Source organism: Poecilia mexicana, unplaced genomic scaffold, assembly GCF_051168715.1.
Source record: "Poecilia mexicana isolate PSO_F unplaced genomic scaffold, ASM5116871v1 scaffold_19, whole genome shotgun sequence".
NCBI classification, from domain to species: Eukaryota; Metazoa; Chordata; class Actinopteri; order Cyprinodontiformes; family Poeciliidae; genus Poecilia; species Poecilia mexicana.
In genome coordinates this window covers 6654974-6667085 of record NW_028263388.1, presented here as the reverse complement: position 1 = coordinate 6667085, position 12112 = coordinate 6654974, and the positions used below count along the sequence as shown (strand labels likewise).

Genomic DNA, 12112 nt, shown 5'->3' with positions numbered 1-12112 from the left:
TCTAATATTGACTTGATGATCCTCAGAAGTACTGCAGTCATGGTTAGCAGCGTCGCAGTGGCTAATCATAGCAACATGAGGTCAGCGCATGTACCACAACAAGGCAATTAAGTCCTTCAAACGGCTGACCACAAGCCCACTCATGTCTAAACGCACCCAAGACCAGACTTGGCCAGTTTATACTGCCACAAGATCCCTGTTAGACTGTTGTTTTCTAAGAGATGTGCGTCAGTGCATCTGTCTTTGACCCCTTCAAACAAACACACACACACGCACGCGCGCACACACACACACGCACGCACGCACGCACACACACGCACGCACGCACGCACGCACGCACGCACGCACGCACGCACACACACACACACACACACACACACAGACAGACTTAAAAATGGACATCAGAAAGATCCTTGATGAAAGCACCTTAAGTAATTGGTAATTGAATCTTTGCTCCTGTGCCTTGTCTGTGTCCTCATGTGAAGCAGTAGAAGATCATAAAGGCAAGACACACAGATCATCTGTACTCATAAACAGGTTCACAACATGCTGTCCTCATTCCCGCTGCTGTACCACTGCCATTAATCCAGGAGTAAATTGTGCGAACTGCATGGATTAGAAACCACCATCGGGGCTGCTGTAATGAGGAATGTGTTTTCTGTGCAAGAAGGCCAAGTCAGTAACAAAGAACCCCTAGTGCTCTCAAAAATGAGTCACCAAGCGATAACCTGGTGGAACAGTTGGTGTCAACCAGCAAAAAGGTCCTGGGTTCAAATCCTCGCCTGGACTCTCCCAGTGCATGTGTGGGTTTTTGCTGGGTACTTCAGCTTCCTCCCACAGTCCATTAATCCCGCTTCTCTTTTGTCAAATCTCACTCTAATCAGTTAATGTATGTTTCGGTTCTACCCCAGTTGGGAGCATCTTCATTATGGTTTGTTCCTCAATATTGTAGGAGAGAATATAAGAAGGAACATGGGTGGGCTGTGGGCAGGCATCTTAGAGAGTGTGTCTTGTTTTTGCTTTCTTCTGTAGTGTTGCTGGATAAACTACAATACTGCTTGTTGTAGTTACAAAAATAGTGAGGCCACTCCACTGTCCTTCTACTGTTCAAACCCAACTTGCGTTTCTGTGTTGCTATGATTTTCTTTTACTTTTTGCAATTTTACTTTTTGACAGATTTAGTGGCCTTTAGCTGATAAGTTTAGAAAACAGGAAAGAGGAATAGACAGGTTTGGTTCCTAAACTCAGTGGCATTGCAACAAATATCAGCCTGTGTTTATGAGGTGCCATAAACACAGGCCCCCACACCATGTTGGACTCCAGGGAATTACCTTTTCACATAAACACAGGTTTGCTGGAGTCATGGAAAATTGCAGTTTGTATTTAAATAGAAATTTGAGCAATTAATGAAATCTGGTGAAGATTAATGTTTCAGCTGAAGGAGAATGACTGAAGGTGGGGTTATTAAAGATACTTAGGTTCCAATCACCTAAACTGGCAGGATAAAAACTACAGACAACTGAAGTACACTAGGGAAAGGGGCAAAAAAACTAAGATGGTCTGATAAAGAGGAAGCCAGACATAAGCTCTTTTGGAAGAGTGACAGAGACAGATGTACTCAAATATATACATGGTTTCAAGTTCTTTCATTCCCTTTCCCTTCTCTCTGCCCCTTTAATTGAGTCACACTTCTGGTTTTGCAAAAATGTAGAAAAAAAAAGTGAGACGTAAGAAAAAAAGATTTAATCGCACACATGTTTAGGGAGGGCCTGTAGCTTCCTACAGGGAGGGCCTTTAGGGACTTGCACTTGGTGCGTTCCTTAACAGTGAGCCGGTGTACGACCCAGACAGCAGTATGAAAGAGGGAAGGTGGAGTTTTCAACATCTGCAATCGATTGAACAAAACTCCATAATTTGCTTACAACTTATTGTATGATTGTGTATCATTGATGCTGCAATATATTTTTTATTAATATTTACCCTCCCTCCCCACAACCTCAGGACTTTTTCATTCTTTTTCTTCCATAAGCTACAAGACAATATTGCAATAAACACTTTGGAGCTTGAATAAACCTGAACCTCATTTGTGTGTGGTTTAACACTTGTTCACATTGCAATCACCTGCTTGGGCTTTTCAATACATATGTATATGAATATGTATATAAATAAAGGCAAGGCATTTCTCGATTGTCTTACCGGGCAGGAAATGGTGCTTACTCCGCGTTCACACAGCACACTTCCTGAAAAGCACAGTCCACGTTAGCAACCTATTTGCCACCTCTGAAAGGTACCGCTTATTTTCTTGCTGTTTTATCTACTCTACTGTGTAAGAATAACTTCTTGCTTGCTGATGCTGAAGAAGTTACTTTGCAGATTTTAAATTAAATGAAATCGTCTGCATGTTTGGTGAAAAGATGTAATGAAAACTAGAAGTGTTTAAATGAGGAACGTTTTGAATATCACATAGCATTCCAAAACAGTGACGTGTGGTGAGGTTCATAGCTGGTGAGGCACTGACTTAATCATAATCAGATTTACAAATGTAGATATTTTGCATGTTTTTGTTTAAATACAGAAATTTTGCACATGCAGACAACGCTGAAGGGCAAAAAGACTCTTCTTTTACATGCCATCCATAGCAACACTGCTGTGGTAGAATAATTCCGTTAACTCAATGAAACTTGGAAATGTAGGTATTATGAATTCAGTGCTATGCTCCACAGCAAAGGGAAAAACCGTTGAAGTACAACTCAAAACCACTTCTTTCTTCCCCTCTGTATCGGTCAAGCTGCACACAGGATTCATTGCCGTAGCAACTGACAACAACGCCTTACCTATCGTCTGCAACCTTGAACATGAGTCTATTAGAATGTTAACCAAGTTACAGCTTTAGTAATTTTGGGGAAGAAAAATGTTGGCAATCTATCATAGACAAGATTGTGGAGATGGCATTAGTGACGGTTTTATAAGAGAATTAACTGGTCAGTGTTGGTCATCTAGCACCAACCTAGATGTACCCAAGCTGGTATGAAAACTTATCTTGGGAATAGAAAAGCTACTGCCCTAGCTCTTCCGTTTTCATATGCATTTGCAGGTGTGTTTCTTCTGTCTTCTTCACTGAAAGGGATCTTATGATTTGTTTTGGTTATTAAAACTGTCGTCTCTCTCCCATTTCAGCCAGTCATGGACATCGTTAACCCCCTGAAGTCTGTTCTGTCCACTGCTGTTGGGATCTACAAACTAGTTGAGAAAGCGAAGGCCAATAAAAAGCAATGTCACCGTGTTGGGGAGCGAGTAAAAGCCTTGGAGAGGGTGATTAATACAATCGACTCCACAGAAGCATCCCAGCTCGCTCCAGAGGTGACAAAAACCCTTGAGGAATTATCTACCATCCTCAACTCAGCTTTTGGACTAATTGAGAAATTCACTTTGTCAAACTGGATGAAACGTTTATATAAGACCAGCAGCGATGCAGGGGACTTCCAAATGGTAAATGATCGCCTCAGTGACAGCTTCCAAAACTTGACTATAGCTCTGCAACTAAAGCAAGGAAGTGAAATGGCCGAGCTGCTAAAGGGGGCCTTCATACGGGACGAAGATGAAAAGGACCGGAAGGAAGATGAAAAAGAATTAAACAGAAGTGAGAAGAGATATTTTGGCATTACATCATCCTCCTCTTACTTAACTTCCATGTTTTAGAGCACTTAGGGAACTTTGAAAAGTTTTTCATAACTCATCTCATTAGATAGCAAAGCAGAACCGTAATCAGCTAACCATGACAGAAGCCAAACACGACAACACATGGCCACACACCAACTTCTTTTCTCCCAATTTTTCCAAACTGCAATGGTAGGCTAAGAAAGCAAATGAGCTGAAGTGATAATTCATTACTAGTGTTGGGTGCATCATTACAGCAGTGTTTGTTTGTTCCTCAGTGCTCATGGAATACATGGAATATGTGGAGACCATGCGAGCAGATCTGGAAGATGTCAAAAACAATGTCGCTCAAGTCGTGGAGACGTGTGAGTACACGGTCATTTAAATGGAAATGATGTTGACACACCAAACAGATCTTCTCGGTTTATTTTCGGTGTGTACAAGCATCGCAGCTATAAAATAAAATGTATGGTTATTAAATATTACAACTGTGCTGTCATGATGAGACTGTTCCGTTTAACCCTTCATGATAATTCATCATCCAATTCCTTGGAAACAAATATTTTACCTTCCTTTCACTGACCTAAATGGTGTGATGTGCTAAGTGCTGAGGCAGTGAGTGAATGATGGGTCACGGTGTACAAAATTGATTTTGTCGACGAAAGTCACACCCACCCCAACAGCTCTGTAAAAAGTCTAATCTAAATTTGTTGCTTATAGGGCTTGAGCAAAATTATTTTAACCATCTTTTATACAATATCATAAATACTCTAAAGAGATGCAAAATTAACAATTCAATTCCTATTTAAAATATCTTTTAGCCTGAGGCATGATAACAGCATACCTTGAGATCATTTGTAGCAAAGGAAGCATCAGCAGCTCAACAAAAAACTGTACTTATAACATTTGAAAAGCCCAGTCCTTTTTGCTTGACTTATCATCAATGCAGTGTAAGACTAATTTGACTGACTGTTTTTTGTATTAACCAATTAATAATTGGATAGCAAAAGGTGCCATTACAGAATAGCAGGATATTGTTTTCCAGAATTTGAACCATGTGAAGCTAAATCTATGCCATGAGTTGTTCTGCATTTAACATATTTAGAGACAAATGTGTTTCCAATAGTTTATTCATCATGATTAGTCTAATTTAAGATGAACTATGTACATTTTCTAAATTTTATTTATTTATTTATTTTTACATTTTTGTGAAAACTGTTGTGACAATATAGAATCTTGGGGGGGAAAAAATCTGTTTATTCACCGTCATTCACAGCCATGCTTAATAGCCTCAGCATTCATGACAAGCTGTGCTATTGGGAGGATGCTGTAGCATGTAGCAGAGAGCAAGGGGGAGACTAAGAGTTTGATTTTCTACCACAAATTATCCGTCTCATACTATACTTGACATAGTGACAGTTTTAACAAATATGTAAGAGGAATTTTGTTTTTGCAATGTTACATACTTTAATCGTTTCGATGTACAGCTTCACATTGGGGAGCTCCCTTGATATTTTCAAGTAAAAGTTTTTGCCCCCGTACAATGCCCATCTACTTTGGAACATTGTAATTAACGTGTTGTTTCATTTTCTTTCAGTGAAGAAGCCAAAAATCATTACCATGGACATCCGAGTAATTAAACAAGATGAACTCTGGATGCCAAAGTTGGATGAATTGAACAACCTGACAGACCAATCCCCACAGGTCTACAGAGGAACATTCAAGGACTTCACAGTGGCCGCCAAGATATTCACCAATTTGAACACCACTGCAAAGTCTGTGCCACGATTTCTCTAAATATTGATATACAACACAGGAATAATAACAGCATTAGGATGCTTTTATAGTTATTTAACTCATATTGACCAAATTTACTGTTTTACTGTAACTCTTGATGATTTTCTTCCAATATTTTAGGTCACATGTTGACCGTTTCCAGAAACTACAGAACAATATTTTGTTTCTCTTGAACCTTTTTGTCTGTTTTGTGGTTTTGGGAAGTTAGCCAAAGTACAAGAAACTAGACAAGATTTAAAATAATGGGTCATAACTTTGATTTGATCAAGCTGACAAGCTCTGTTTTGTTTTTTAACTAGATCTCAGAAATAAAAACTAATTCAAGGTACTATAGTTTTTGTAAAGCTGTAGATTTGGAAAGAGTTGTTATATGTGTATGACAGAAGCATCTCTTTACAAAAGCTTATTACAGTAAACATTCTTGTCAATTGTAGGGACATAAAGTCTGAGTTCAAAAAAGAAGTTGAAACCATGAAAAGGTTCGAGTCTCCGAACATCTTGCGAGTGTTTGGCATCTGCATCCTGGATGAGAACAGTAAGTAATGATGCATGCACAGATCAGGATTATCTAAACAGCAAAAATATCAAATCTTTTATCTGCCTGCAGCTCCTAATACTAAGTACCTCATCATTATGGAGTACTGTGAGAAAGGAAGTCTCCGAGACGTTCTGAGCTCTGAACGTGACCTGTCCTGGACAAGGAAAGTTAGCATGTGCAGGGATGCAGCGCAGGGTCTTTACCGGTAAGTCTGCCAGAAAACGTTACTTGTCTTTGGTTTGAATGATGAAGAAATTCTCTGGTGTAGAGCTCATGGAAGTTTTCCAACTCTCACAAATCTGGTTTGAGCCTCAACTTTTGCTTTCTTTCTCACGCTGCCCAGACAAAGCTCACAAAACATAAGAACACTGGTTCCAGGACAGAGGTTTTTAACTAGTCATTCAAAACAGTTCTTGGTTTAATGGCTCTCAATTTTGTCTCTCCTCTCCAGTAACTATCTGTGTTACTGGGGAGAGTGATAGACGCACTCCACATTCTAACATAATATGGCGTAAATAAATCTACAGTTTACATGTATAACATTGCAAGAGGCACTGTATGTTTTTGACATTTATGACATGGATGTTTGATCTACTTAGGATGCAATCAGTTCCTCAGTCTTCAGCTGTGACATTTCAGAATTCTGATTCTCTACCTGAGAAAGTGAGCATGAAAATCTCTGATTCTTATTGGATGATAAGAGTGGTTCTACAGTGAACTCTACATGAACAGATGTGTTGCAGAGATAATGGAATACCACAAATGTTGGAGATGCAGCACCAAATAGGGTTACTATAATGTTTATTACTGAATCCCCATACTGTCCCAACCATGCCGTGCCTCACCCTAGCCAAATCCCACTGCAAATCTGACTCAGAAGTTAGCAACAAAGCTGGCAGCTGTAAAATCAACTTAGCCTTAAACAATAACAGTAGAGGCTTACAAAGTTTTACACACATTTAAGTCACAACCCCACATACCACAGTAGATGCCGTTACTTTCCACTATCATAGTAAAACAGGTTCAAGGAGATTTTATTACACCCATGTCCCGGCCACAACGCCGTCTAATCCACTATCGTTATCTGTCCCACGACTCGTGAGCTGTTATTTAATCTAAGTAGAATCTGGAAACAATACCCAGGTGTATCCCCGAGCAAGCTGTAAGTTTCCACACAGATAAACAAAGTTAAACATACTCATAAACATACTTAATTACCTCAACCGAACTTTGCTCAATTTTCAACATCATACATAATGGTAGATTTTTAACTTCAAGGTTGCATCAGAACCAAACAAAAATCTCTACTTCTTAATACCATATAGGTAACAAAAACGTTAGTCATTCCCTGTGTGGTACATTATCTGGCAAAGGTTCCCAACACAAAAACAACAGTGGAAGAGAGTTGAGATCTTCATAACGAGTCCAGTATACAAGCTTTTCCACTAAGTCAATAATGCCTTTATTTGTTATCTGACATTTATTTTTTGCTTTATCTTATTTATCATTTAGCTTTATTTCTAAGGAGAATCATAAGATCAGGCATCATTGCCGTTTTGAGCCAATTCTTGGCCCCACCCTCCCACTGAGCCACTAGAACAGGCCTTCTTCAGGACTGTGATTGTAACGAGGCCAAAGGTTAAACGGCACCTCAATGCCATAAAGATGCCCACAAACAAGCCACCTCATCCCCACCTGCACCTACACAAAGTCATCCTTGCTCCCACACCATAGAAAAGCACTGCCTTCCCTGCTTTTCTGCTTCAGTTATACACACCACAATCCTGTATCAGTATTACTACCACATGACCGAAATGCTACCACATGACCAACCTCCTCACCCTCCTGAAATACAAAAGGTACCAAGATAGTAATAAACGCAGTTTGTTCATATCAGCCCAGTTCTGTTTAGCTTTGTCCGATACTGATATATTAAAAAGTGGCTAACATCACAACAATTCTGTTGTTGATATCGATAAATCAAGCATCCCTAACGATGATGATTTTTGTCACTCTGTTGTAGAATTGGGCCAATTGTCCTCTTTTTTTTTTTTTTTTTTTGTAAATCAAAATATGGTCACCCTAGCTAATCAAAATGAAAATGGTTTGACGCTGAAATTAAGATTCAGATGTTTGTATTAACGTCTCCTAGACTGCATCAGACCGAGCAGAAAAGTAAGCTTCACACCGACATCACCAGCAAAAAGTTCTTTGTGGATGAGAACTACAGAGTCAAGGTAGTGAAGCTAAAGCCTCCTGCAATCACTCCATGGCAACTCTTCCACACTTCTCACGCTGCTCTTCTTTCCAGCTGGGCGGTTTGGAACTGGCTCAAACCGAGACGTCACTGAGAAATGCAACGGTCAATAAGCGTAAGGACAAAGACATCAGTTCTCTGTGCTATTCCTCCCCCCAGATGCTAACGATGGGCATGAAACACTACTGCAGAAAGTGTGAGATATACAGGTCAGTGTCATGAGAGACTGCTGCTCAACCCACTACATATTCCAAACATCTAGTCTTTAAGATTTTCCAAAACACTTAGTCATCCACAGTAACGCTTTTATATCGGATTTTTTTCAGCTTGGGAATCGTAATGTGGGAAATTGCAGCTCAGAGGAAGCCATTTTCAGGTGTGTATCTGCTTAGACAAACAAGGACAATCTCAATTTTTTCAAGTCATTCTAATCATTTTTATTTCTACATTTTTTAATTGTAATGACACAAGAAAAAACATGTGAGATTTTACCATAGGCAAATGAATGCCCCAGTTCAAACACCGAGGGATTTTTATATGGACGTTTTAGTGAAAATTCTGCTGTCCTGGCCCAATCCCTTTGGAGATACAATCGTTTTATTTAAAATGATGAATTGTGAAAATGTAGTGAGAGATCAAAAGAGTGCAAATTATACCACTAAAATTGAGGTCGTTTAGTTTTTAATATAAACCTGTCAGGATTTAGGTTTTTCTGAGTTCTCTGTATGTTTAGTTTAGGTTTCTCTGTCTTATTTTGATCCTGTTCCCTGTGAGTCCTGTCTCCTCCCTAATTGTTTCCCAGGTGTGTCTAGTTTCCTAATTACTCCCTGTCTATTTAAGCCCACCTGCTTCTGTCCTTTGTCAGATCCTTGTCAGTTGTTGTCGAATGCCAGTCTGTTAACCCTCCAGTAGAACTGAATAGTCCTGGTTGGTTTAGCTCTCGTGGTCAGTCCTCTGTTTCTGTTGCTACCGGTTTAAGCTTTCCTTATGTTCTCTACCATGCCGCCTGAACTGGACTGTTGAGCTACTTTCTATTAAACCAATCATCATCATCACCTCTCAACCTGGGCCTGCCTGCGTTCACTCTCACCACCTTTAACCACATCATGACAAAACCTCAATCTATGAATCTGAATAAAATCCCTCACTCTTACTTCGACGGATTCCTATGAAATGTATAAAAACATTATTTATTATTCAGTGTAAGTTATTTTGGCAAAGGCAGCTACAGACAAAGGAGACATCATTATGAGTTACTAATGAAATCAAAGTGCAAGTGTATTATAAATTAAACAATATAGCAACAGGAGGTCCAAAGTGTTTCTTGGTTTGATTAACAAATTAGTGAAAAACTGTCTAAAGTCTGATGAGCTGCATAACTGTGGATAGTAGACAAGTTGGTACCAAGGTAACAGTGCAGGTATTCTTTGATGAAAGGTAAGTTTTTCTGATAAAGGCTGAGGCATAAGTTCTACGAGATAATAAATAATAATAATGGTTATAATACTAAGAAGGCGCAGCTGGCTGGGCAGAGGGAAGCCTGGGTCTCCTTCTGCTGAATGGATGGTTTTCAGGGAGCGTACCAGTACATTTATTCATAATGGAACTATCTGCTATGGTACAGCCCTGTTGGTTTGGTATGAATCGACAAAAGCAAGGTTATTTTATTTTATGGCTAAATACATGCAGAATGTCTATGTGCACAACTAACAGTGCAATGTAACGTGTAACTTGTCATTAAAAAGTGACACCAAAACCAAACAGAACGGACTCTCAACTGTCACTATACTCTGCTACTTGGGAACATTAAAGACTTTCAGTTCGAGGAGAAAGAAAGGTGCATCAAACCAAAGCGTTGTGTCACTGTTGACATTTTACTGTGCCTAGCTGAATTACCAAATCTACAGTCAGTCCTATAATGGCTACTTTTTAAATTTCTCTTGAAAGAAGCAAACTGAACAAAACCATGATAATAAAATTAAGCCATGACCTAACCCATGATTTTTTTGTGTGCCATTACATCCTTAACATTTGCTTAAGGGTGTAATGACACCCTTAAGCAATTACTCCATCCATTGAACTTTACCATTGGATGCATGTCCAAGCCCTTGCACATGCATCCATTGGCAAATGGATGCATGGTCTTGAACTGTTTAAAAAGTAATATACAAGAAACACATACTTGAATTTAAAGTTTTCCTTTCTCCTCACTTTCCAGATTCTAGAGGTAATAAGGACACCCTTCATGTAAAAGTGGTTGAAAAGCGTGATCAAGAACCTGTTCCTTGTCAATGCCCCGGATCCCTGAAAGAGCTGATCAATGAATGTAGAGGCTACGAATGCATCCAAAGGCCATCTGCTGGAGGTGTGTAATTATCGTAGGTTTTTGCTGTCTTAGGTTGTGCTGTTATGTTTCAGAGCTGCTATAGACGAACACTAATCATTAATGAACTTTCAGTCGAATAATCCGAACTTCTTTGTACTTCTGCAGTGTTGGTGGATAAACTGCGATGCTTGTTGGTACAGTTAGAGCAGCAGTGAAGCTCCTCCAAAGTCCTCATCCGGGTCAAAACTGCGCAAGTTTTCTGCAACATACTAATAATACTCACTGCTCAAGACAGATTTAAGGGTTTTTTAATTGATTTTAAGGATATTTTTTTATACAACTCATATTTCCTAATTAGAATCAACCTATTCTATTTTGAATAACTAAGCTCTGTATTCCTAATAACTTCATTAATGTTGAAATACCATCTTAAGAAAGGTATTAACTGGTTTGTACACATTTAAACGAAAACTTGCATGTATCTTGTATTTTCATCAACATGTATGGACAGTGTAATTTCATAATTTCAATAATTTGTAATAAAGACAGAGTTTGGGGAAGAAGACGGCGGTTGTCCTTTCCTTCTCTCACTGACTGTTCGTCATTACAGGCTCTCCAAGATCAAGGGAAAGCAGAAAGTCTTCAGAAGAAGAAAAAAAAAACGGAAAAACAAAACAAAACATCATTTGTTATATTTGTCACTATAAGTAGAGACGTGTAACATATGGACAGTGTTGATGCAGTCCTTCTTGTTACTTTGAACTTTCCTTTGTGACATATAATAAGTGCCTTAAAGTTTTCTCGAAAGCGTTTGAACACAGATTGAAGAAAACCCCACCAATGAGATTGTTATGAAATTTACAAAAGAGTTTTGAGTAAAAATACACAGAAACATCAAGTGGAACATATGGAGCAGCAAACATATTGAGACGTCAAGTAATTTGTCAGGAGAAGTAAAAAAGCATTTCACCCTCTCTTTCGATGGTTTATAACAAAGCTGGGGTGCCAATTTGAAATCTGCTTTTGGAAAAGTTTAATGAGGTCCGAACATTTCCATGACTGGTTTACTTGTAGAAATTCTCATACAGAAGAAATAAGTGTAAATGTAACTAGACTGCATCCTAAATGAATCCAATCAAAATGTGAGCTCTAGTTAGCTTCTTGTACTTGTTTAATTGTTTTTATACCGTGTCGGCACTTCAAATGTCCTTTAACATGCTATTGAGGTTCTCTTGATCGTTTTTCCTCTTTTGGTCAAATTTTAGTTTGATTTTCTTTGTTGTCTGTGCATTTGTTTGTAGTTTGAGGATTGGATCTCAGGTGGATCAGCTGCTATTCTGTGGCATGCATCCCAGGGTTAATTGGTCAATCTGAATAGCCCTTATATGCGTTTAGCTGCTGTCGCTGTTTCCATCCAAGTCTTGGGTTGGCAGGCTTTCTCAATTCATTTTTTTCTTGGAGTTTCCATGTTCTCCCTATGAAGGTGCTGGTTTTCTCCAGGGACACCAGTGGTCTCCAAAACACACGTTAGGTTGAT

General features: G+C 39.1%; 1 protein-coding gene across 1 annotated transcript; it reads left to right on the top strand.

The window, feature by feature from the left end:
* Nucleotides 1–2233: 2233 nt before the first annotated feature.
* Nucleotides 2234–11217, top strand: LOC106932506 (mixed lineage kinase domain-like protein). Its single transcript, XM_015011254.2, has 11 exons — nucleotides 2234–2287; nucleotides 3178–3640; nucleotides 3936–4022; nucleotides 5255–5432; nucleotides 5889–5989; nucleotides 6062–6197; nucleotides 8145–8229; nucleotides 8304–8458; nucleotides 8576–8625; nucleotides 10468–10614; nucleotides 10741–11217. The coding sequence occupies exons 2-11, from the start codon at nucleotides 3184–3186 to the stop codon at nucleotides 10788–10790; spliced, it is 1446 nt and encodes a 481-aa protein (XP_014866740.1). The 5' UTR covers nucleotides 2234–2287; nucleotides 3178–3183; the 3' UTR covers nucleotides 10791–11217.
* The last annotated feature ends 895 nt before the right edge of the window (nucleotides 11218–12112 follow it).